We start from the raw sequence: 24,371 nt of genomic DNA, 5'->3' as shown, positions 1-24,371 counted from the left end.
TCTTGATTGCAGCTGCTTTAATTTAGTCCTCCCCCTGCCCAGCAGAGAGCCCTTCATAGAAAACCCAAATCCTCATCTTTGAGTTTCTCCTTGAGCCAGGGCAGCACCTGGAAGAGATTGATGTGGAAGTCCCGGGCGTGAGCAGGCACCAGCTGTTGCCGCCGCTGGCCTTTGCAGACATCCGCTACTCCCCAGCTGATCACACCGACCTGCGTAGATGACGGGTGCACAGGTCACTCGACACTTCACAATCCCAGAAAGCATCCTAGCTGGCCTAAAGAAGGACACTAGGAGCCCAGCTTGTACTGCCTTCCTTGGTGCCCACAGACCAGACACTTTGCTTGCCCTGGCCACTTCAGAACACAGCGTCAGATGAGGTCAGAGCAAGCCCTGCTCTGCCACCGTTACCAGCCTCATGCATCAGCTTTCCTTTCCACGGTTCATGCTGCCCCTGGGCATCTCCCCCACAGACTAGAGAGCGGACACTCACTTGAATGAAGCGGCTCCTCTTGTGAACAATGAGAGCACCCCCAGAATCTCCTGTGGAAGAGAGGCGCTGTAGGGGAGACTGCCGGGCCTCAGGGGCTTGCAGCACAGCCAGAGAGCCACCTCACCTTTGCAAGTATTGGGGTCAGCATAGGGATCCACCCCTCCAGTGCAGAGGAACCTGGGGGTGACCACCTCAGACACATCCTTGACTGATCCATAGCCGGGGGCCTTCAGAGCATCTCTCTCACAGCTGTCTTTCTATAGGGAGAAGGCGTGATGGGCAGAGCTGGCTCGGGAAGGAGCAGGCCAAGGCGGCCTCCCCAGGGGCCCCTTCTCACCTTGTCCCCGTTCTTGATGTAGACCTCCTTCCGAAACAGTTTCCTCCCCTCTTCAGACACGAACAGAGCTTTGACGTCCTTCACAGGGAGCAGCTCCTCCTCTGGACAAGTGACAGAGTCATGCCCCGTCCCCCTCACTTCTCGTCCCTCTTAGGTGCTCGGCCTTCAGCTGAGCATAGTGCTACTCGCAACTCCCTCTTTTGTGGGGGGACGTCCAGACAGGGTTTTTCTGTGGAGCCTATCTGGAACTAGCTCTTGTAGACCAGGCTGGCCTCGAACTCACAGAGATCCGCCTGCCTCTCCCTCCCAAGTGCTGGGATTAAAGGTGTGCGCCACCACCATTCGCCTGTAACTCCCCCTTGTGACCCCTTTATCTTGGGTCTCATCCTTGTCCCCTCCCAGACCTCGCCTTACTGTGCTGCTTGCAAGTAGCCGTCTGAGGAAGCCGTAAGGCTCTGGTGGCTCCCTCCGTGCAGGGGAGACAGATGGGCCTATTCAGGAGACGGGGACAGTCAAGGGCGGCAGACAGCCTGCCCTGTTCTCTGTACCTCCAGCCCACCTTCCCTGGTTCCTCAGGGCCCGGGCCCACTCACCTGAGAGTCTGGCCATACTTGAGCTTGGTCTTGAGCTTGACAAGGGCTACATCATAGTCATAGAACTCAGGGATTCCTTTTGCCTTTTTCTCATTGATGTTGTAGTTGGGGTGAAATAGGACCTCTTCGATCTCCAGGTCCTGCCTCTTCCCTCCTGAGAGGAGGAAAATGGGTATTGTTTACGTAAGCAGCCTCCTGGCTCTTGCCCCATATTTGAGTTCTGCTTTCCCCGACCTTAGGGTGTAAGGGAAGGGCCGTACTGGGGAGGGGAGGGGAGGGGAGAGGATGGCCTGGAGATGAGAACCCACTGCATCCTTACCCACATTGACCTTGATGGAGTGCTTCTCGTCCTCTACTGTGAAGCAGTGTGCTGCCGTCAGCACAAAGTACTCAGACACCACAGCCCCCATGCAGTTCTCGTGGCCTTTGAGCGGACGCTGGGGAAGAACAATGCGGTGACAGCCTTGGTGCATGGTGCGGATGCTGGCTTCATCTGTGCTGCCTCAGCACCCTGTCGCCCCGCTTCTCTCTCAGACAGAGTCCTGCTGCATAGCCCTGGCTGACCTCAAACTCAAGGTAGTTCTGCTTCCGCTTCCAGCTGCTGGGGATCCCCCCGACCCTGCTCGCACTCCTCACCCAGCTTCCTTTCCATTTTCAGACAGTTTCATAAGTTCCTGGCATTGACCTTGAACTCACTGCAGCCCTGCCTCAGCTTCCTGAACAGCTGTGATTGCAGACCTGGCTAGTGTGGACATTTTGTCTCCCCTCCCACAAGTCCCCCTGCTGGAATACTCACAGTGACTGAGATCTTGGCCTGCCATGGCTGCTTGTGGTAGTCCGTGCCGTCCCTGTGCTCCCATACCATGCCACAGAGACCCAGAGATTTGGTTTCATCTAGCAGAGAAAGAGTGCTGAATGCTCAAGTCATGGCAGCCGTCTGTCAGGTCCCTGCCTGTCTGTAGAGAGCAACGGCCCACGAGGAGGAAGAGGGGAGGGGTTCCCTGTGTTAGACTAGGAAGCCCTGTGATGTAGTGAGAGAAGCTTAAGACCAGGCTATCGGAGGATTAGGCACTTTTAGCCCAGCCTTGGTGCTGACATCCTGTCCCCTGAGCCTGTCTTGACCTCTCAGTTTCCACACCTGAGTTCTGTGATGGTGAGATCAGGAAGTGAAAGAATGTCAGGAAATCAGTCAGCAGCCTTGGCCTGCAGACAACTTGCCCCTGTGTTCCCTTGCATCTTCCTACCAATCATCTTGTAGAAAACGTTCTCCAGGTCCTCCATATCCTTGACTCTGAACACATGCTGCTCGTTGTTCTTCTTGGAAGCCAAGGCATTGATGTTCACGGGGTCCACCAGAGGCCCGATCCCAAACACATAAACATCTAAGGGAGAGAGAAAGGATGGGGGTCCAGCCCTCGGCCGAGAGTGCTGGGTCCCAGGTGGGTCACTCACCCAAATAATCTTCCCGGGGATTTTTGCGATCCCTGCCAATGTCCAGCAGGTTTCGGATCTCCTCGATGACTGTGACAGGGTCTCCGCCCATGTTGTACAAGCCTGTGGAAGACACAGGTCCCATGAGAGTGGACGTGAGGACCAAACACTGGCACAGGAGATGAGAGGATGGGAGGGCAGGAGAGAGGTCTCACCATCAGTCATAATGATGATGACATGGCGGGTTCGATTCCAGCCTTCCGGCGGGACATCCTCCGCCCAGCTCATCATACTGTAGACAGCCTGGAGAGCCTTCTTGGTGTTGGTCCCTGACTTCAGCTTGTGGTCTAGAGAGAAAAGGGATCATTCCCCTGTCTGATCTCCCAAGCCGCCCTTGAGCCCCGCCAGTCTGTGACAACTGAGATCCCACATGCTTTAACTTTTGCTTTGCTAGGTAGACCATGTTGACCTTGAACTCACAAAGACCCACCTGCCTTTTGAATGTTGGGATTAAAGGCCTGCACCACCAAGCCCACCCAATCTTTAACTTCTGGTTCCTCACCCACTTGCCCTTGGCTCTCCAGGCCCTCCCAGCAATCTCCATTGCCCAAGAACACTTGGTAAACTTCTAAATGAAGAGCCCCAGCCTCAGACCACGGCAACCCCACTATGCACCTCCCAGTTTCCCCTTCCCTAACCTCTGACCTTCATAACTGATTTGGTTGAGCTTCTCTGTGACCCAGTCAGCGTCGCTGCTCCTTTCGTCGGACACCCTGACCAAGACTTTGGGGACTGTGGCATAGGTCACTAGACCATACCTTGGCCTCACCCCATAACTGGCCACCTGCGGGTGAGCAAGAGGTCACTGTGTTAACAGTGTCATGGAGGACTCTGCACTCCTGTGGAGGCAGGGAGGACAGGAGTGGGACCCAAGGGCTTCAGTTCCTGAGGACCTGAGACCCAGGGACCAGTCTTGAAAGGGCAGTGAGGTCCATTTCAAAGGGAGGGCAAACTGTTCTACCTTCTCAATCAAGTTCGTGAGACACCGCTTGGCCCCCGTGAAGTTGCTGGCCCCGATGCTATCCGATCCATCCAGCACCAGGTAGATATTCATGGAGCCCGAGGGGTCCAGGACGATCTTCCTTTTCTGGTGTTCCCCTGGGCACCATCAGAGACTCAGCTTCCAGCATGCACAGTTCCTGGCAGGTTAGCCACCCTTCCCCAGGTTCCCGCCCAACCTCCCTCCTTGTCCTCAAACCTGGACTATGCCCATCCTCAGCATCAACTCCTTCTATGGTCTCTGTCAAGGAGGCTAGGAAGGCTTCGGCCACCTCTTGAGGGGTGTCGTACATGAAAGAGTCTAGGAACGGTCAGAGAGTAGGTCAAGTGTCTGCAGTGCGGAGGACACGTAGACAGGGCGCTGGATTTTAGGACGGAGGGCCTTAGAGTGTAGAAAACTGACCAAGGTTTGGAAAGCGAGGAGGAGCTAAGGTAAGGTGGTGAGAAAACAGTGTCCTAAAGTGGAGACACCAGGGAGGAGCTGACCCAGGGAGCAGGTCAAGACTCACCTTGGCAGGAAGGCTCTGTCCCACTCCATGAGCCACCTTCCTGACATTTTCGCTGCTGGGAGCCACGCAGGACAAGTCCCCGGCTGCAGTGATATGTAACAGTGTCTTCAAGGCGGTACTGGCTGCCCACCTTCCTTGTGCCAATGGGAATACCCGGGTTGGGACAGTATCCCGCTGCAGAGACATGAGGACAGTTGGAGTGCCCATACGTCCCAGGGTGAAACCTCAGGGAGAGGGTAAAGCCGGGGCGACCTGCTTCTCACCTCCATCATCACAGACTGCTGTTTGTCCATCCCACCGGCCGTTCACTTGGCAGGTGCGGTTAGCAGAGCCCCGGAGAGTGTAACCATCATAGCATTGAAAAGAAATCTGGTCACTCAGGTTGTAGTAGGGGGCCCGGGGCCAGTACTCCCCATTTTCAAAGTCCTGTGGCCGTGGGCAGCGTATTGCTTTAGGGAAGATAGGTAAACGTCACCGAGGGCCGTTTCTGGGTCCCTCATGTCCCTGAGAAACATACTGCCCAGTGCCCTCAACCTGATGCCCCTCCTCTTGTGTTTCGGGATTGTTTTGTTTTGAGACAAGGTCTCATGGAGCCCAGGCTGGCTTCAAACTCACTATGAAGCTGAACATGACTTTGAGCTTCTGACCCTCCTGCCCCTGCCTCCTGAGTGCTAGGCTTACAGGCCTGTACCATCACCGTTTCGTGTAGGGCTGCTTTGTCCGGGCTAGGCCAGCTCTCTACCGAGTGAGCTGCATTCCTAGAATCCCGGCTCCGGTTTCTAAGTACTGTTTCCACTGCCAGGGCTGCCTGACATGAGGACGCGTTTCCCACATGCACTCCCCGAGGTGTGCCCACTGCTCAGCCCGCAGCTCTGTCCCTGCCACCCACTGCTCACACTCCCAAACCTCCAACCTCTGCATTCTGCCCTCTTGACAATCTTCTGGTCTCGGGTCTGCAGGGCACTCCAGGAGCCTGAGGATCTGCAGGTCCGGGTCTGTACAGGATATGGGTAGAAGCCCGCGGGACACAGGTACTCCAGGGCCTGGCCACCTTGGAGAAGCTGGAAGGAGCCACCTTTGATCTCTACTCCTTCCAGAGAGCAGGGGACCTGTGGCCGGTCTGCTAACACTGGAGTTGTGCTCACACCTGAGGAGAGAGGCCGGTGAAGCCTAGCCCCAGGAGGCCAAGAACAGATGCTGGGGACAAAATGAGGACGGGGTGTCTTTTGCTTACCTCCGGAGCAGAGGCCTAAGACCAAGAGAACCAGGCAGGTCTGAGGACTCAGGCTATACCCCATCATCATGGAGAGCGAAAGAGAGGCCCGCCGCTAAAAGCCCTCTCCAGTTCACTCTGGGTGTCGACTTGGCTCGCTGTCCAAACTGAAACTGCAGCGCTGGGCCTGGCTACACCCATTCCCACTGGCCCTTTTATGCAATCTGCTCTGGCACCTGCATTTGGCCAGCCTGCCCACACAGACATTGCTTTCCTGGAACATTCAAGAAGGAGGGCCCCTGCTGAGCTGCCAACTGAGGAAACAGAAACTATCCCAGCCCCATTTCTTTATTGACCAAGTGCCAGGACTTCCCTTGCTGAGGGCCCCCTTAGCCCCCAGACCCTCCCAGCAGGCCCAGACCACCCCCTTAGAGGCCAGCTTCCCATGGACTGTGATGGGGCAGAGTCCAGCCGCTATTTGTACAGCAGGGTCTCTGACCTTCCTGGAACCTCCCTGGCCTCCCCACCCCCAAGACATACGACAGGCCGATGTGGAAATCACTGTTTTTATTAATTTCCTAACTGGGAAATTCCGCGTGAGAGTGAGAAGCGCAATCCATGCAAGGCCGCCGGACAGAAGTCCCAGTACAACCCTGGGGATTCCCCACCTTTTGCCATTGTCTCTGGGTTCCTGGGGCCCAGGGTTTATGTACCCAGGAGTGAGGACACTCAGAGGTCATGGCAGAAAGGGTCAGAGCAGTAAAGGACTCGGGGACCATGTTAAAGGGGCAAAAAGTTGAGGACTCCGTCCAGGTGGTGACGCAGCCACGGCTGCAGGCGGAAGAGACTGATGTGGAAGTCTCTGGGCTTCACACCCTGGGGGGGCTTCCTGCGCAAGTTCTTGTTGGAGGAACCTTGACAAGGGTCGTAAAGACCCCAGCTCACCAGGCCCACCTGGAGGAAGAGACACGGGGTTGGACAGTGCCAGCCCTACTGCTGCTCAACCCTTCTGCTCCTCAAAGGGCTCCCACCTGACCCTGCAAGAAGGACTCACACCCTGCCTGGCAGCCAGCCCCCTCCAAGCCCCACTTCCCACCTGGAAAAATCTGTATCTCCGCTCAAGGAAAACCGCGCCCCCAGATTCTCCTGCAGGGAAAGAAGGGACAAGAGACAGTGTCACCCAGGGCAGATGTCACGGTAACATCTCCCTGGGAGTGCAGGGACGGCTTTCTCACCTTTGCAGGGACTGTCATCCTGCTCCATCCCACTGCACAGGAACTGGTCTGTCACCACCTCACTGACATCAGTCAAGCTGGGGAAGGCGTTTTTGTTTTCGGAGACGGCCTTGATACAGTTTTTCCGCTGCAATGTGGGGAGTAGGAGAGAAGAATGCCAGGAGACATTAAGCAGACCAGCAAGGCCCTGGAGAAGGGGAGACTCCAGGCAGGGCTGGACATTCCGGAGCTGCCCCCCCCCCCCCCACTTCAGGATCCCTTCTGAGCTCTCACCTCTGGTCCTGTCCTGAGGTTGATGTTCAGTTTGTTCCCATTCAAAGCCACAAAATGTGCAGGAACCTTCTGCTGCTGCAGAAGTTCAGTCTCTGCCGGCGGGGAGAAGGCAGTGTCAGCACAGGCTTCCTTACCCAGAGCCCCTGCATCCAGCCTGAGGTGAAGACTGCAGCCCAGGCCCTGACAGCACAGCCAAGCTCTGTCCCCAGCTCACCATGCTCTCTGCAGGTGCCCCCTTGGGATCTCCGAAGAGCCATATTGGCCTCCACAGTGCAAGGAAGACAGATGGGCCTGGGGAGAAAGGTGACCGTCACACGGGCCCGCCCTCAGTATCCCCTCTGGTACTTTCCAGAACGCTGTCCTCTGTAGGCTGCCCTCCCAACCCGGGCTCAGGCACCTGGCATGGGTGGACATTTTCACTTTCTGGGTCAGCTTCAGCAGGGCAATATCATCAGCGTAGAACTCAGAGATGCCCTGGCTCTGCTTTGCGTGGACGTCAAACCCTGGGGCAATCAGCGCCTTCTCCACGAGGAATTCTTTGCCGTAAGGAGAGGTGGGATCCCCTAGGGACAGCGGTGGATTAGGGTGGACCGGAAGAGACTGAAGGCTGACCTGAACCGGTGGTGACGGGCCGGCTGCAGCCCCTGACTTACCCACGGTGACCCTCCACAGGTGCCGGTCCTCCATCTGGGTATCATGGAAGCAGTGAGCTGCTGTCAGTACCCACTGGTCAGAGATGAGGGACCCCCGGCAAGTCTCCTTGCTCTTGGGCTACAGGGAATAGACAACAGTCTGGGTTGGCTGTTTCTGGCTGTTTTCACCTCTGCGATCCAAGCCCTGCTCCTCCTTCCTGATACCTTAAAGGTGACATGCCAAGGTGTCCTCTCTTGGTCAGAGGCATTGGCAGACATGTTCCCGACCCCACAGATGGTATCCGTCAGCTTGGAGACATCTGTGGGCGAAGGCAGGGAAGGAGGTGGGTGACGGGTACGGGTCCAGGCTGGCACCCCGAGCCCCCGGCTGACTCCCCACTCTGCTCTCTGCGGCCAGGGGGATGAAGCTTCACATACCCAGCATGTGCTCGAAGACCTGCTGCACGGCCTTTGCGTCCTGCAGGATGAAGGCATGCCTCTCGCCATCCTTCTTGGACGCCAGCTCGTTCAGTTCTTTCCAGTCCACGTCCAGGTTGCCCACCCCGATAGCATAGATGTCTGAGGGGAAGGAGGGAAATCACGAGAGCCTGTGGCCGAGAGCCCACCCAAGACGTGAGGCGGGTACCTGAACTCCCCGAGCCAACAAAGACCTGAATTAGACGGACTCTGCCTCCTCCATCCCCGCCTGTCTTCCTCTCCTCCTGCCGCCATCCCTGGACCCCAACCCTGCTCAGGCCTCTGCCCCAGCCGTCCACACGGCTCTTCAGCGAGGTCTTCTAAGTGTGCAATGCCCCAGACCCTGGCACACCCTACCCACTCAGCTTCGCTTCGTAGCACTGGGTACCTATCACTCGCAGGCTAAACGACTGCCTTGTTTACCCTGTGTATTGCCTACAGGGGGTAGAACTGTGTGTCCTAGAAGAATGTGTTCAGGTCCCATTGTGAATGTGACCTGCAGTAGAAACAAGGTTTTTTTTTTGGAGGGGGGGGTGCGGGTGTTGAGACAGGATTTCTCTGTGTAGCCCTGGCTGTCCCGGAACTCGCTCTGTAGACCAGGCTGGCCTCAAACTCATAGATCCTCCTGCCTCTGCCTCTCAAGTGCTGGGATCAAAGGTGTGTACCACCACTGGGGAAACAGGCCTGGTATTACCAGCACACAGGAGGTGGAAGCAGGAAGATCAGGAGTTCAAAGCCAGCCTTAGCTACTTAGTGAGTTAGAGGCCAGCCCAGGCTTGTCCCAAAAATAAAACAAAAGAGGGCTGAAGAGATGGCTCAGCCGTCAAGAGTGCTTGCTGCTCTTCCGGAAGGCCTGAGTGTGTTCCCAGCACCCACGGCCTGTAGCTCCAGCTCCAGGGGTAGCAAGAACACGCACACGCGTGCGGCATCCATTCACACAGACACACACATCTACAGAGACAGAGATAAATATATTTATAATAGGGGTAGACAGAGGGCTGGGGAATAGTTCAGTGGCAGAGTGCTTGCTTGGTAGGCACAAGATAATAAATACATAGGAAATTTGGACCCAAACATAGCTCGCTGGACACTGAAAACAGGACAGAAAACAGGGTGAAGACAGAGTTGGAGGTTGGGGTCTTGTGGTTACAAGCCAAGGACACCTGCAGCCACCAGGCCTCTACATAGCAAGACCTTGTCCCCCCCCCCAAAAAAATGCAATTGTTTTCTGTCATAGATCAGTACTTTGTGGTCACCCTGAACCCGAGAAGTCATTTGTTCCTTAGCAGCCTGCCAACGCTTCACCTAAGTGTCTCCTGCTGAAGGGACATGGGAGGGGACAGTCCCTACGGGGAACCCAGGCCCTTCTTCCTGCAAAGTTTCCTGAAACATGAGATGGTAATGGCACGGCGGCGGACAATACTGAGCGTTCTCTGCACCAGACCACACTTTCATCGGCACCTTATTCCCCTTCCCACCCTCAGAAGCCGCTCCGGTGCCAACAGCACCATTCAGGACAGAAGAAGCAGCAGCCCACAGCCCAGCCCTCCGGAGATGGAACCGGAGTAGGGACCATAGCCAGTTTTGTACCCAGGTCCTCCGTGTGATACTCAGCCACTGCCACACAGAACTACCTGGAAACCCTTGTGGCTCAGAGCCAGTGCTGATTCACACTGGAACCCCCGGCAGAGGAGCTTGGATGGGGCAGAGCCTTACCCAGATAGTCGTTCCTGTTCTGACCGATGTCCAGGATACTTCTGATGTTATCAACTGCTGGCTTGGGAGAGCCACCCATGTTGGACTTTCCTAGACAGAGAAGGGAGAGAATCCTCCATCTGGATTGAATGCAGAATTTCTCACAGCTCTGGGAAGACGGGGAACATTCAGCCATTTTAAAACACACCGTTTGGGGCTGGAGAGATGGCTCGGTGGGTAAGACCACTTGTTGCTCTTCCAGAGGACCTGTGTTCAGTTCCCAGCACCTACATGGTGGCTCACAACTATCTAGAACTCCATTTCCAGGGGATCCAATGCCCTATTCTGACCTCCAAGGGCTCTAGCCTCACATATAATGCACATACATACATGCATACATCATACATGCATGCATACGTCATACATACATACGTCATACATACATACACACACCATACATACATCATACATACACACACACATCATACATACATGCATCATACATGCATACGTCATGCATACATACATCATACATACACACATGCATACGTCATACATGCATACATCATACATGCATACATCATGCATACGTACATCATACACGCAGGTGAAACCAAGTAAACACATGAAGACAAACCGTTTCTGTAAAGCAAAGGAAACAGCAGAGAACAGAACCCGAGTCGGGGCAGCCTCTACCAAAGGAACTGCAGACAAAGAGCTCACTTGCAGGTTTTAGAAAGAATTGGAGAAACTGGGTGCTAAGAAAATAAAACTCCCACCCAGCGGTGGTGGCGCAGGCCTTTAATTCCAGCACTCAGGAGGCAGAGGCAGGCAGAGCTCTGTGAGTTCGAGGCCAGCCTGGTCTACAAGAGCTAGTTCCAGGACAAGCTCCAAAGCTACAGAGCAAACCCTGTCTCAAAAAACCAAAAATAAATAAATAAATTAATAAATTAATTAAAACTCCCAATCAATAAATGGGGAAAAGAACTGAATAGACAGTTTCCAAAAAAAGAAACACAAAGGCCCATAACTATTTTATTTATTTATTTATTTAATTATTTATTTATTTATTATGTATACAATTTTCTGTCTGTGTGTATGCCTGAAGGCCAGAAGAGGGCGCCAGACCTCTTTACAGATGGTTGTGAGCCACCATGTGGTTGCTGGGAATCGAACTCGGGTCCTTTGGAAGAGCAGGCAATGCTCTTAACCACTGAGCCATCTCTCCAGCCCCCCCATAACTATTTTTAAAAGTGTTTGGTACCCTTACTTATCAAGGAAATGCAAATTAAAACTACATTGAGACAACCATTTCACCCAGTCAGAACGGCTGACACCAGCCAACCTCACAATCAGTCTGGAAAGGATGTAGAAAGGAAGGAGCCCTCTCATTGCCAGCCAAGATGCAAAGTTACGTACAGTGGTGTGGAGATCATGCCGGACATTTCTCAGAAACATTCAGAACAGAGCTACCGCATGCCCCAGCTGTTTCACTCCCGGGCATGTGTACCCGGAGAACTGCACACCCTTCGGGAGGGATGTCTGCGCCCTCATGACTGTTGCTGCCTAATTCACTAGAGCAGACAACTGGAATCAGCCTTGTCGCCCACCAACAGGTGAGTGGATAATGAAAATGTGTGTGTGTGTGTGTGTGTGTGTGTTTATGGGCTAGGTGTTGTGGCACATACTCGTAATTCCAGCCACTCTTGCAGGCTGAAGCAAGAAGACCAGGAGTTCGAGGTCAGCCTGGGCTACAGAGTAAGAGCCAGAGTCTTAAACAAAATAAAATAAAGTAAGTAAGGCATGGGTGTGTACATCTTTCATCCCAGAACTTGGAAGACAAGACAGAGGCAGGTGGATCTCTGTGAGTTTGAGGCTGGTGTGGTCTACATAGTGAGTTCCACACCAGCTAGGGCTACCCAGAGAAACCCTGTCTCAAAGCTAAACAAACAAAAAGACCACGTGAGTCCCCCAGTGGCAGAAAGACAACCAGAACACAAGACCTAAGAGCCTGTCCTGATGCTGCCCACTGTTGCCGACCGACCTCCAGCAGCGAGGGAGACACCCACCGTCTGTCAGCAGGATAATGGCGTGGCGGATCTCATGCCAGGCAGAGGTCTCCAGGCTGAAGCGGGCGATCATGTTATTCATCATGAGGTAGACGCTGTTCAGAGCCTTGAGAATGTTAGTCCCAGAGGCGTTTTCATGATCTGGAATGTGCCAGAAAAAAAATCTCTTGAAAACAAAAACGACAAAAACCCTCTACCTAACTGGGACTGGGGCGTCTCTGTGTGTGAGAGAGCCAGAAATGCAAGGAGTCAGTGTGTCTGATAAGCTCGGGTATCTTGTATATCCACCTTAGAACGTTCACTGCAGAATCAGATGTGATGGTGCAAATCTGTAACCCCAGCACTCAGAAGGCAGAGGCAAGAGGATCTCTGTGAGTTTGAGGCCAGCCTGGTCTACAGAACAAGTTCCAGCTCAGCCAGCGCTACACACTGAGACTTTGTCTCAAAAATTACTTAATTAAATACAAAGGGAAAGAGCTCGTGGTGCAGCTGTCTGGTGGCACCCCGACACGGTATGCATGGTTTTACACGGTATGCGGGTGGGTAATGAAAGCTATGAGGTGTAGAAACTGGAATCCTATTGTTACCCTTGGACCCAAGTGCCCGAAGAATGAAGAAATGTGCTGGGCGGTGGTGGCGCATGCCTTTAATCCCAGCACTCGGGAGGCAGAGACAGGCAGATCTCTGTGATTTCGAGGCCAGCCTGGTCTACAAAGTGAGTTCCAGGACAGCTAGAACTGTTACATAGAGAAACCCTGTCTCAAAAGAAGAGGAGGAGGAGGAGGAGGAGGAGGAGGAGGAGGAGGAGGAGGAAGAAGAAGAGTACTCAATATCTCTCTCACTCTTTCTCTTTCTCTCCCTCCCTGTCTTCTCCCCTCCCTCCCTCCCTCCCTCCCTCCCTCTCTCCCTGATGAAGGGTTTCATGTAGCCCAGGTGGCCTCAGTTTCCATAGGTAGCCAAGGATGACCTGGGATATGAGCAACACCTTCAGGCCCCTCCCCTCTGGGGTCTCAGCAGCTGCTCTGCTCGGTCCATCCTCTACCACCCCAGATGACCTCCCCACCAGATGACCTCCCCACCAGATGACCTCCCCACCAGATGACCTCACCACCCCAGATGACCTCCCCACCAGATGACCTCACCACCCCAGATGACCTCACCACCCCAGATGACCTCCCCACCAGATGACCTCACCACCCCAGATGACCTCCCCCACCAGATGACCTCCCCACCCCAGATGACCTCTCCACCAGATGACCTCCCCACCAGATGACCTCCCCACCCCAGATGACCTCACCACCCCAGATGACCTCACCACCCCAGATGGCCTCCCCACCAGATGACCTCCCCACCAGATGACCTCCCCACCAGATGACCTCCCCCTGCAGATGACGACCAAACCTTTATAGCAGACTTTGTCCAGACTGCTGATCACCTCCACCCCATCCTGGGATTTCTCACTCAGGATGGACATGATGATCTTGGGCTCGGAAGCAAAGGTGATGATAGCAACGCTGACCTTGATCTCAAAGCTGAAGATCTGTAGAGGGTGGGGGAGAAGTGGTATGGGGCAGGTGTGGCGAAACCAGGCAAGAGCAGGTCCCAGAAACACCAAGAGCCTGCGCTCAGCTGACCGGCGAGACCCTTGGTGAGACACCCAGGGGATGGCGCATGTGCTCGGCTGACCGGTGAGACCCTTGGTGAGACACCCAGGGGATGGCGCATGCGCTCGGCTGACCGGTGAGACCCTTGGTGAGACACTCAGGGGATGACGCACACCAAGTATGTGCTCCTGGAAGACCCCTCCTCATTTCACCCACACATCAGCCCAGTGGTGGTCCGTGACGAGCATGCCCATCTCACAGTTAAATTGAGCTGTGCTGCTTCAGCCTGAACCATACCACTGAGGAGAGTGTAGGGCGGACCGGAGTTATTCATTTGAAGGTCTAAAACAGTCTTCAGAACACACACAAATCCTGTTTAAATGCAGCTGAGGTCAGGGCTAAGAGCATTTGCTGTTCTACCTAAGTTCCAATCCCAGAACACGGCTGGATGGCTCACAGATGCCTGTAATTTAACAAATGTCTATAATTTCAGCTCTAAGGTATCCAGTGCCTGTGTCTGTCCTCCCAGGACGTGCGTACGTGCACACACACACACATACACACACACATACGCACGCACGCACATGCACACATACACACACGTGGCATTCACTCACCCAGTCACAAATACACACACACATAAATAAAAATTAAAAATAATAAAAATAAAATAAGATGGAGCTTGGAATAGAGACAAATCCACGGCAAAGGCAAAAGGATCAAAATTCAAGGTCAGCCAGGCGGCACATACACTTAATCCCAGCACTTAAGAGGCAGAGGCAGAGGCAGGAGGTAGATCTTTGTGAACTTGAGGTCAGCCTGGTCTACAGAGCAAGTGCTAGGACAGGCACTAAAGCTATAGAGAAACCCTGTCTCAAAAAACAAAAACAAACAAACAAAAGTATTGGGCCAGGTATGGTGGGGAGAGGCAGGCTGATCTCTGTGAGTCTGAAGCCAGCCTGGTCTACATAGTGTGTTCCAGGACATAGTTCTTGTTGGTGCTGCCCTCCTCGTGTGTGTATATGTGCGCACGTGCATGCATGTGTGTGTGTGTGTGTGTGTGTGTGTGTGTGTGTGCACGCATACACATCTTGTTGGAGTCAGTCTCTGACAAGTCTGTCTGCTCTGTGCTGAGAACTCCAGGGAAGCTACCAGTGTCCAGCAGTCCTGCCCCTGCTCTCCATGCCCCTGCTCTCCATCCCCCTGCTCTCCATCCCCCTGCTCTCCATGCCCCTGCTCTCCATGCCCCTGCTCTCCATCCCCCTGCTCTCCATCCCCCTGCTCTCCATCCCCCTGCTCTCCATGCCCCTGCTCTCCATCCCCCTGCTCTCCATCCCCCTGGGATTACAAACACGTCTATGGCATCTGACTTCTAAATTTTTTCTATTCGGATTCCAGAGATCTGAAATGAGGTTTGTGCAACAGGTGCCTTTACCCATGAGCTATTTTCCTAGTCTTTTGTTGGTCCCATGCTGTCTGAGGCTGGCCTTGAGCTCCTAACATCCCGTCTCTACCATATCTGTCTTGGGGTATGAAATTATTGGCTTATATAGTACTGAAAACAACCTGATATTAGCATAAAAACAGACAAGAAGACCAATAAAACCAAATGGAAAACTGGATATTAATCCACACACTATGAACACCTGATTCTTGACAAAGAAAGAAGCAAAAAAAAAATCAAATGGAAGGCCGGGCGATGGTGGCGCACGCCTTTAATCCCAGCACTCGGGAGGCAGAGGTAGGTGGATCTCTGTGAGTTCGAGACCAGCCTGGTCTATAGTGCTAGTTCCAGGACAGGCTCCAAAGCCACAGAGAAACCCTATCTCGAAAAACCAAAAAAAAAAAAAAAATCAAATGGAAAAAAGAAAGCATATTTAACAAATGATACTGGCATAACTGGATATCAACATGTAGAAGAATGAAAATAGATCCATATCTATCACCATGCACAAAACTCAAGTCCAAATGGATCAAAGACCTCAACATACAGCCAGCCACACTGAACCTTTAGAAGAGAAAGTGGGAAGTACACTTGAACTCACTGGCACAGGAGACCACTTCCTAAATAGAACCCCAGCAGCACAGACACTGAAAAGCTTCTGTAAAGCAAAGGACGCGGTCAACAAGACAAAACGACAGCCTACAGAATGGGAAAAGATCTTCACAAATCCCACATCGGACATAGGGCTGATCTCCAAAATATACAAAGAACTCAAGAAATTGTTCATTAAAAGAACAAATAATCCAATAAAAAAATAGGGTACACACCTAAACAGAGAACTCTCAACAGAGGAATCTAAAATGGCTGAAAGACACTAAGGAAATGTTCAACATCCTTAGTCATCAGAGAAATGCAAATCAAAACAACTCTGAGATTCCATCTTACACCTGTAAGAATGGCCAAGATCAAAAACACTGATGAGTCGAGCAGTGGTGGCGTACACCTTTAATGCCAGCACTCGGGAGGCAGAGGCAGGCGGATCTCCGTGAGTTCGAGGCCAGCCTGGTCTACAAGAGCTAGTTCCAGGACAGGCACTAAAGCTACAGAGAAACCGTGTCTCAAAAAACAAAAAACACTGATGACAACTTTTGCTGGAGAGGTTGTGGGGTAAAGGGAACACTTCTGCATTGCTGGTGGGAGTGCAAACTGGTACAGACCCTTTGGATGTCAGTGTGGCAATTTCTCAGTCATGGCAGCTACACAGAGAAACTCTGTCTTGAGAAACGAAAGAAAGAAAGAGGGGAAGGAAGGAAGGAAGGAAGGAAGGAAGGAAGGAAGGAAATGTATTGACTTAATAAAAATAATGATCATTTAACAGAAGTGCCCCGTAGGTTATCTCTCTGGAGACCACAGCTGTGGATGACGGATCCCTGAAACTCCAGAGCTGCGCTTTGCTCCTGTGTGGTGCCTCCGGGCACCCAGCCCCGTGCCTCAGACATAGTAGGCGTCCCAACACATTTACGGAATAAAGATATGATCACATACACTGAACTCGTGGTTGTGGGACTCTGAGGCCAGCAGGGCTGGGAAGGAAGGACTGCCCACAGGTCTGGGTTCCTCACCCTGTCCACCATGAGGGAGGCACAGGTCTGGGTTCCTCACCCTGTCCACCATGAGGGAGGCACAGGTCTGGGTTCCTCACCCTGTCCACCATGAGGGTGGCACTCTCCTTGAATGTCTCAAAGTCTTCTTTGGACACACTCTGAGAAGCATCAAGCAGTAAATAAAGGTTCAGGTGTCCTGAGCGCTGGATTTGGATTCTACGGCCCAGATTTTCTAAATAAAACAGGAAACAAAGCGTTTAGATGCCCACCCACCCTGGACTCAGATGCCAACTCCACCCCTGGCTCAGTCACCCAGCCCACCCCCAGCTCAGTCACCCACCCCACCCCCGGCTCAGTCACCCAGCACTACCCGACCCTGGCTCAGATGCCCACCTCGACCCTGTGAGACAACAGGGTCACTCAGCTCCCAGCATCCATGTAAACTGCCCCTCTCCTGCTCCATCCAGGTCCTCTCTCCAGTACTCACTCACCTGTCCTCTTCTGGATGGGATTGGTGGCTCCAAGCAGGCTGGTGAAGGAGGTGCCTAGGGCAGAGACCACATCCTCGGGGAAGTCATAAGAGTACGGCTCTGTGGGAAGAGCCACAGGAGGTCAGCCAGGACCAGACCTGGGTGTGGGGTCCCAGGAGAACACCGGAGAACACTGAGGGTACTCACGCCGGCAGATCGGTTCCGTCCCGCTCCACACCCCGTCGCTCTGACACTCCCGCTCGGCAGAGCCAGTGAGCACCAGATTTAAGGAGGAACAGTGGTATCTGACCTTGTCCCCAAGGTCAAAGCGTGAGCCTGTCCGCACTGTACCCACTGAGATGCCCGGGTTGGGGCAGTGGTTAGCTGCAAGAGAACAACAGATAAGGGTCTGGCGACGTCTGCAGCTCACCGCCCTCGTCCTTCACGCCATGTCCTCTTTTAGACACCAGAAGCTTCAGACTAGAGTGTGGTGGAGACCTTACCTAGCCCTCAGCCGCCCCTGGAGCCCTCCAGGCCTGACCCTCTACCTAGAGGAGACTCTGAGAGGATGTGGAACAATCAGAACTCTGTTTAAACAGCTGGAGTGTCCACTGCAGGAACCCTGCATAAAGCTGAGTCTGCCAGCTTATCACTCCAGAGGATGAAGTCCGTGAGAGACAGTTCCCAAACCTCACTCTTCGCAGCCCCAAACAGACACCACTCAAATACTCAACAGGGCATGAATAATACTTTACAATACAGTCATATAACGGAATACTGTACAATTTTAAAAAGAGAGAAGCATGGACTCTCGTGACAACATTCATAATTCCCAAAACTAAAGTACTGAACAAAGGAAAATGTGATGGGGGCTGGAGGGATGGCTCAGCGGTTAAGAGCACTGGCTGCTCTTCCAAAGGTCCTGAGTTCAATACCTAGCAACCACATGGTGGCTCATAACTGTGTGTAATGGTGGCTCTATGTAGACCAGGCTGGTCTCAAACTCAGAGATCCACCTGCCTCTGCCTCCAGAGTGCTTGGATTAAAGGTATGTGCCGCTGAATAAATACATATTTTTAAATTTTCCTACTATGGAGTTTGGAGTATAGCTCTCTAGTAGAGGGCTTGCCTGGCATTCCTGAAATCCTGGATCCCATCCCCAGTCTCACACACCAATTGCATCCTTTTTTTTTTTTTTTTTTTTTTTTCGAGACAGGGTTTCTCCGTAGCTTTTGGTTCCTGTCCTGGAACTAGCTCTTGTAGACCAGGCTGGCCTCGAACTCCCAGAGATCCGCCTGCCTCTGCCTCCCGAGTGCTGGGATTAAAGGCCAATTGCATCCTTTTAATACAAAGCTTCTGAGGCTGCAGACCGACCCGACCCCACCCCACCCCACCCCCACGTAGTCTGACAGTGAGAGTGCCTACCCCCGTCATCACACACAGCTGTCTCTCCGTCCCACATGCCATTGGGGCGACAGTACCGCACAGACGAGCCCCGCAATGTGAAGCCATCCTCACACTGGAAGCTCAGGTTGCCACCCACAGGGTGGGACCCCAGCCGAGGGGTGTATATGCCATTCTCAAAGGAAGTCGGCGCTGGACAGCGAACCGCTGGAGAGAGAGACAAGAGCTGGAAGCTAGGTGTTGGGGAGGGGTCTTCTGTTAGAACCCAAGACTGGCAACTGTCCTGAAAACATGGGAAGAATTTGGGGCGGTGCAGCCCATAAATCTCAGGACTTGGGCCACTGAAGCTCAGGTCCCGCTAGGCTGTATATGGTGAGTTTGAGGCAGAAGCAGGTAAATCTCTGAGTTCTGAGTTCGAGGCTAGCTACATGGAGAAACCGCGTCTCAGAACCACCACCACCCCAAAAAATCAGAAAGTTGGGGATGCACACCTATAATGCTAGCACTCAGAAGGCAGAGGCTGGTAAATCAATTACTTCAAGGTTGGGTCCAGCCTGGGCTACAGAGTGACATTCTGTCTCAAAAAACCCCAAAGTCAAACATGGTGGCTCACGCTTGTCCAGCCAGCATGGAGAAGTGGGCTCGGGAAGCAAGAGCTTAAGTTCAGCCTCAGTGAGTTCAAAGCTCACCTTGGAAACCAAAGCAGACAGAGTTGGCAGGCTCAACACAAAATTGACTAATCAAAAAACAGCTGGGGAAATTAACTCAATAGGCGTGCTGATCAAGCATAGTAAATCCCTCATCACCGTCTGCAACACCAAAGAAAACCCAAAACATAGATTGAAACATAAGATTGCAGTTTTAGGCAGTTGTTTGAATACTGTCGACTTAAAACAGTTCATTCTAACTGACTAATGCCCCCCTCGAGGTCTGTGGTCCCCCAGTCTCTCACCAAGGACTAAGACACCCAGCATCCATTTTATTTATTTATTTATTTATTTATTTTTTAGTTTTCCGAGACAGGGTTTCTCCGTAGCTTTTGATTCCTGTCCTGGACCTAGCTCTTGTAGACCAGGCTGGCCTCGAACTCACAGAGATCCGCCTGCCTCTGCCTCCTGAGTGCTGGGATTAAAGGCGTACGCCACCACCGCCAGGCTTCTCAGCATCCATTTAGAATGGCCAGTAATCCTACAGTTGATTTTACCCAAATAAGTTTGTCCTTACTAAGGACAGAGGGCTTTTTCTGGGTTTGCTTGTTTGGTTGGTTTCTGTGGGGTTTTTTTTTGGGGGGGGGTGTCTTTGTTTAGGTGAACTGTTTGTTTTTTGGAGACAGGGTCTCATTTTACAACCCTGGCTGGCCTAGAACACACCATGTAGACCAAGTTGGCCTCAGACTCACAGAGATCCACCTGCCTCTGCCTCCCGTCCTCCCTCTGCCTCCCGTCCTCCCTCTGCCTCCCGAGGGCTCAAATTAAAGACAAGAGTCTCAACAACCCATGTTTTCGGTATTTTGAAAGCCCCCCTCTCTCTCACCAGTCCCCAAGAACCCTAGACGGACTCACGTTTGCAGACTGCTCTAACAAACCGAGAGGATCGCTGGGTGAACGGCGGCGTGCCCGATCTTGGGGTCTGCCACTGCCCGTTGCTCTGGCATCTTCTCCAGGCTGGGACTGGGTAGCTGCCCAGTGGACAGGAGTAGGTGAGGAGGCTCCCAGGGGCCCAGCCATAGCTGAGGGTGAAAGTACCACCGGAAATATTGACATTCTGAGGACAGGAGACAGCGGCCAGGCCTGTGGGTGTGGAAAAGGAAAAGCAGCCCGGATGAAAGAGGGGCAAGAAGTGGCTGTCTCTGGACCCAGCAGCACCTGCCACGCCCACAAGGCCCCAGTAGCCTCGTTCCCTGCCTCCTACCTGGGCACAGCCACAGCAGGCAGAGAAGAGTCAGCAGAGAGGCCATGCTGTCGGGACAGGAGAACCGAGAGCCAGGGGAGAGAAAAGGTCATCTGACTTCCCCGAAACCACCGCTGGCTGAGCAGGCTGCCAGAGAATCAAAAGGCGGGGAGTGGCGAGGGCATGGTCAAGGGGAGAAAAAGGAAAGGAGAGGCCACAACAGAGATTAGGGATTCAGCTTTGGGGGCAGAACCTTTGCCCCTTCATTCCAGGACATCACAGTCAATAGATTGTGGACATTGCTCCTAACTGGGTACACACCTACTACACACACACACACACACACACCACACACCATACATACATCATACACACACACACAAATACACCACACACACACAAACCACACACACACATACACACACACCACACCACACACACACATACACACACACCACACCACACACATACATACAACACACACAAACCATACCACACACATACCACACACACACACCACACACACCACATACACATATACACACAGCACACACACACTAAAGCACACCTAGTCTTGTGTGGATCGTGTTAACACACACAAACCACACACACACAAACCACACACACACATATACACACACCACACCACACACATACATACACCACACACAAACCATACCACACACCACACACACACACACAGCACACAGCACACACACACACTAAAGCACACCTAGTCTTGTGTGGATCGTGTTAAGCACACAAACCCACAAACCCTGCACAAAACATTTTATTTACGCTGCTTCACTCCCTTTGGAGTTGGCCCCAGGGATCTGCTTCCCTGGTCGGGTGGGTCCTGCTGAGAAGGCTTCTGAGGAATCGAAACTAATCTTTTCAGAGCTTCTTGGCATATGGGGAGATTCTTGGAATAAGGCATATGGGTCTTTCCCCGAAAACAGGGTTGAAAAAAAGAAAAAACCAAGCAGTTACTTGCAAAGTTGGGAAGAATGCTTAGAAGATTTTTTTTGAACATCCAGCAGATAAGATTCCCAACTTGTTAAAAAAATTGGGGGTTGGGTAGTCAAAAGAATAATAGTGTTTTCTAGTTTAAGATATACCTTTTTACTGGGAAAAAAACACTTTCTTCATACAATACATTTAGATATATTTTTCCCCTCTGAGAATCCAGACTGACTTAGAATTCGCTGAGTAACTGAAACTGGCCGTGAACTCGTGGTCCTCTTGCCTCTGTCTCCCAAGGGTGAAAGTTACAAACACAGGACATCCAGCCATGGAGAAATTAGTTTATTCATTTCAAGATGGAGTTTTACTATGTAGCTCTGGCTGTCTTGGAACTCACTCTGTAGACCAGGCTGGTATTGAACTCACAGAGACCCCCCATCTCCACCTCCCAAGATTAAAGATGTGTGCCACTATGCCCTGCCCAGCCATGGAGAATTTAAGGCAACGTATTAGCCTCCTATCCATCATAAGCTTATAGTTACTGTTTCTGCAATTACACAAGGTCAAGATGAGCACCCTCCCACCCCCCAAGAAATCTGTCAGATCAGCAACAAAAGGATCATTGCATTCTATTTTTTCTGTTTCGTGTATGTGTGTGTGCGCATGTGTGTACATGTGTGTGTGTGCATGTGTGAGTTGTGCATGTGTGTGCATGTGTGTGAATGCATGTGTGTGTGCGTGTGTGTGCATGTGCACATGTGTTTGTATCTTTGCAGGTCAGAGGACAATTGTAAATGTAACTCCTCAGGCCCCTTCCACCTTTTGTTTGAGATGTGGTCTCTCACTGGCCCAGAACTTTGCCAAATAAACCGGACTAACTCACAAGGGACCTTCCGTCTCTGCTTCGGACGGCAGTGAGATTATTCTTAACGTGGATTCTAAGGTGTCCTACACTTGCAAGCATTTACCAACCTAGTCCTCTCTCCAGCCCCCCATTTTCTAGCGCTGGTCTTAAATTTGCTGCATAGTTGAGTATGGCCTTGAATTCCTGACCCTCCTGCCCACCTTCCCAGTGCTAGGACTACCGCCACCTTGAGGAAGCTTTGCACCCTCCCCAGAGGCTGACTTGTAAACCCAGACGCTAGGCTCCACACTGAACCTTCTGACATTGTCCACTGTGCTGGCTTCTTAAGGGGTAAACAAGAAGCTGAGAAGGGGGCTCCTGGGTCTCCCAAATCTGTCCTTGACCTGCTGTGAGGAGTCACATCCACGTCAGACAACAGCCGAAGCCCAGAGAGTGCCCATCTGCACATCCACATCCATTCTCCCAGGGAGCTCCACGTGCTGAGGGCTGGTGGGGCTCTTCTCCGCATGGAGAGGGACGTGGTGACAGGGTGGATGTTGCAGCTACCCCACACCCTACCTACCACAAGCTCTGCTCTGGATTTCCCTTCGCTGAGGGGGACCAGCATCTGCTCTATGTTTTCAATGGCATACCGTCCCAAACATGGACTGCATCTCCTCCCCTCTCCCCAGAAACTGCTCTGGAGCTCCTGTCCTTGCCCCCCCACCGCTTCACCCCTGCCAGGGCTGAGAAGGTAGAGTCTCCAGAAAGAGGGGACAGACATCCATGCTTGCTTTCCTTCGGGGCACCGTGGGGCAGCACGGTGGAGGGAATTTTTGGCTTAAGATGGCCAGGATGCTCAGGCTTGGCTTTGCACATTAGTTAACTGTTCGTCCGTGTCACACCTGGGGCCGGTGGGAAACACATTGAGAACACAATTAGCACCCAGAGGGAGGAGCCAGCCAGCTATGGGGACACAAGCCTAGAATCCCAGCGTTCAGGAGGATGAGACGAGAGAACTGCAGATTTAAGAGCAGCTTAAGCTACTTAGTGTTTGGCTGGGGGCTTCACCCCAGCTCCTGGCATAAGCCCCCTCCCCTGGGAGTTGCCTCAGTCCAAACTCCACCTCCAAGAAAGCCCACCAAATGGTGACCCCTCCCCAGGGCGGGTCAAGACAACTCCCATGGGCTATTTAAACTGCCCCGCTGGAGAATGAACACATGGTCTCCTGGTTTTCCGTGGTTCTCTGTTTCCCTCTCCGTGTTTTCCCTGGGGGGAGGGGGTCACCCGGGAGTGCTGTCATGCATTAAACCTGGGCTCTTTTCTAATTTGGTTTGATCTGGTTTGATTTGGATTATCGCATTGGTGGAGAGGTTTGTCAGCCAAAGAAAAACACTTAACACTTAATACTTCAGTCCAGAAAAGGAGAAGACCCACACACTATCCCATAGACGTGAGAGAGTGAAGACCCACGTGTTCTCCTATAGACGTGAGAGGGAGAAGACCCATGTGTTCTCCTATAGACGTGAGAGGGAGAAGACCCACGCGCTCTCCTATAGACGTGAGAGGGTGAAAACCCACACGTTCTCCTATAGACTTGAGAGGGTGAAGACCCACACGTTCTCCTATAGACTTGAGAGGGAGAAGACCCACGTGTTCTCCTATAGACTTGAGAGGGAGAAGACCCACGTGTTCTCCTATAGACGTGAGAGGGAGAAGATCCACGCGTTCTCCTATAGACTTGAGAGGGAGAAGACCCATGCGTTCTCCTATAGACGTGAGAGGGAGAAGATCCACGCGTTCTCCTATAGACTTGAGAGGGTGAAGACCCACGCGTTCTCCTATAGACTTGAGAGGGTGAAGACCCACGTGCTCTCCTATAGACTTGAGAGGGTGAAGACCCACGCGTTCTCCTATAGACGTGAGAGGGAGAAGACCCACGTGCTCTCCTATAGACTTGAGAGGGTGAAGACCCACGTGTTCTCCTATAGACTTGAGAGGGTGAAGACCCACGCATTTTCCTATAGACGTGAGAGGGAGAAGACCCACGCGTTCTCCTATAGACGTGAGAGGGAGAAGACCCACGCATTTTCCTATAGACTTGAGAGGGTGAAGACCCACGTGTTCTCCTATAG

The 24,371-nt window shown here is 52.5% G+C and overlaps 6 protein-coding genes across 6 annotated transcripts in view; 4 read left to right on the top strand and 2 right to left on the bottom strand.

The window, feature by feature from the left end:
* LOC121435313 (H-2 class I histocompatibility antigen, Q10 alpha chain-like) overlaps positions 1-24,371 on the top strand; it is a 731,224-nt gene that overhangs the window by 270,475 nt on the left and 436,378 nt on the right. The gene's annotated exons all lie outside the window — the stretch shown is intronic.
* Positions 1-24,371, top strand: part of LOC121435272 (H-2 class I histocompatibility antigen, Q10 alpha chain-like) — a 708,503-nt gene that overhangs the window by 270,799 nt on the left and 413,333 nt on the right. The gene's annotated exons all lie outside the window — the stretch shown is intronic.
* Positions 1-24,371, top strand: part of LOC121435270 (H-2 class I histocompatibility antigen, Q10 alpha chain-like) — an 808,095-nt gene that overhangs the window by 396,049 nt on the left and 387,675 nt on the right. The gene's annotated exons all lie outside the window — the stretch shown is intronic.
* LOC121435275 (H-2 class I histocompatibility antigen, Q10 alpha chain-like) overlaps positions 1-24,371 on the top strand; it is a 703,994-nt gene that overhangs the window by 291,948 nt on the left and 387,675 nt on the right. The gene's annotated exons all lie outside the window — the stretch shown is intronic.
* On the bottom strand, positions 3-5,833 carry Cfb (complement factor B). The gene is made up of 18 exons (XM_041634427.1): positions 5,654-5,833; positions 5,333-5,566; positions 4,683-4,868; positions 4,420-4,593; positions 4,110-4,211; positions 3,873-4,009; positions 3,557-3,695; positions 3,067-3,198; positions 2,873-2,974; positions 2,665-2,802; positions 2,217-2,314; positions 1,740-1,857; positions 1,421-1,574; positions 1,242-1,318; positions 828-928; positions 615-747; positions 491-540; positions 3-209 (listed from the first exon to the last, which is right to left on the bottom strand). Exons 1-18 carry the CDS (start codon positions 5,721-5,723, stop codon positions 54-56), a joined length of 2,301 nt encoding a protein of 766 aa, XP_041490361.1. The 5' UTR covers positions 5,724-5,833; the 3' UTR covers positions 3-53.
* C2 (complement C2) lies at positions 6,185-20,608 on the bottom strand. Its single transcript, XM_041634428.1, has 18 exons — positions 20,451-20,608; positions 20,102-20,329; positions 18,561-18,746; positions 17,343-17,519; positions 17,157-17,255; positions 16,764-16,897; positions 13,415-13,553; positions 12,014-12,154; positions 9,966-10,055; positions 8,211-8,351; positions 7,998-8,092; positions 7,794-7,911; positions 7,538-7,703; positions 7,355-7,431; positions 7,141-7,232; positions 6,868-6,994; positions 6,729-6,778; positions 6,185-6,586 (listed from the first exon to the last, which is right to left on the bottom strand). Exons 1-18 carry the CDS (start codon positions 20,494-20,496, stop codon positions 6,413-6,415), a joined length of 2,280 nt encoding a protein of 759 aa, XP_041490362.1. The 5' UTR covers positions 20,497-20,608; the 3' UTR covers positions 6,185-6,412.

Source organism: Microtus oregoni, unplaced genomic scaffold, assembly GCF_018167655.1.
Source record: "Microtus oregoni isolate MIOR12 unplaced genomic scaffold, Mior012 000046F_ref0000063, whole genome shotgun sequence".
In the NCBI taxonomy this organism is placed as follows: domain Eukaryota; kingdom Metazoa; phylum Chordata; class Mammalia; order Rodentia; family Cricetidae; genus Microtus; species Microtus oregoni.
The sequence above is the reverse complement of the archived record's forward strand: the minus strand, read 5'-3'. Positions and strand labels throughout refer to the sequence as shown.

Bases quoted from the DNA above. Each gene is read 5' to 3' on its own strand.
- Cfb (XM_041634427.1), bottom strand. From the start codon at position 5,723: ATGATGATGGGGTATAGCCTGAGTCCTCAGACCTGCCTGGTTCTCTTG. The intron at 2,315-2,664 runs GTAGGAAGATGC...TTTCTCTGCTAG, and splicing joins CGTTTTCTACAAGATGATTG to ATGAAACCAAATCTCTGGGT. The intron at 541-614 runs GTGAGGTGGCTC...TCTCTTCCACAG, and splicing joins TGACCCCAATACTTGCAAAG to GAGATTCTGGGGGTGCTCTC.
- C2 (XM_041634428.1), bottom strand. From the start codon at position 20,496: ATGGCCTCTCTGCTGACTCTTCTCTGCCTGCTGTGGCTGTGCCCAG. The intron at 17,256-17,342 runs GTGAGTACCCTC...CTCTTCCCACAG, and splicing joins GACGGAACCGATCTGCCGGC to AGCCGTACTCTTATGACTTC. The intron at 7,233-7,354 runs GTGAGCTGGGGA...CCCCGCCGGCAG, and splicing joins GGGCACCTGCAGAGAGCATG to AGACTGAACTTCTGCAGCAG.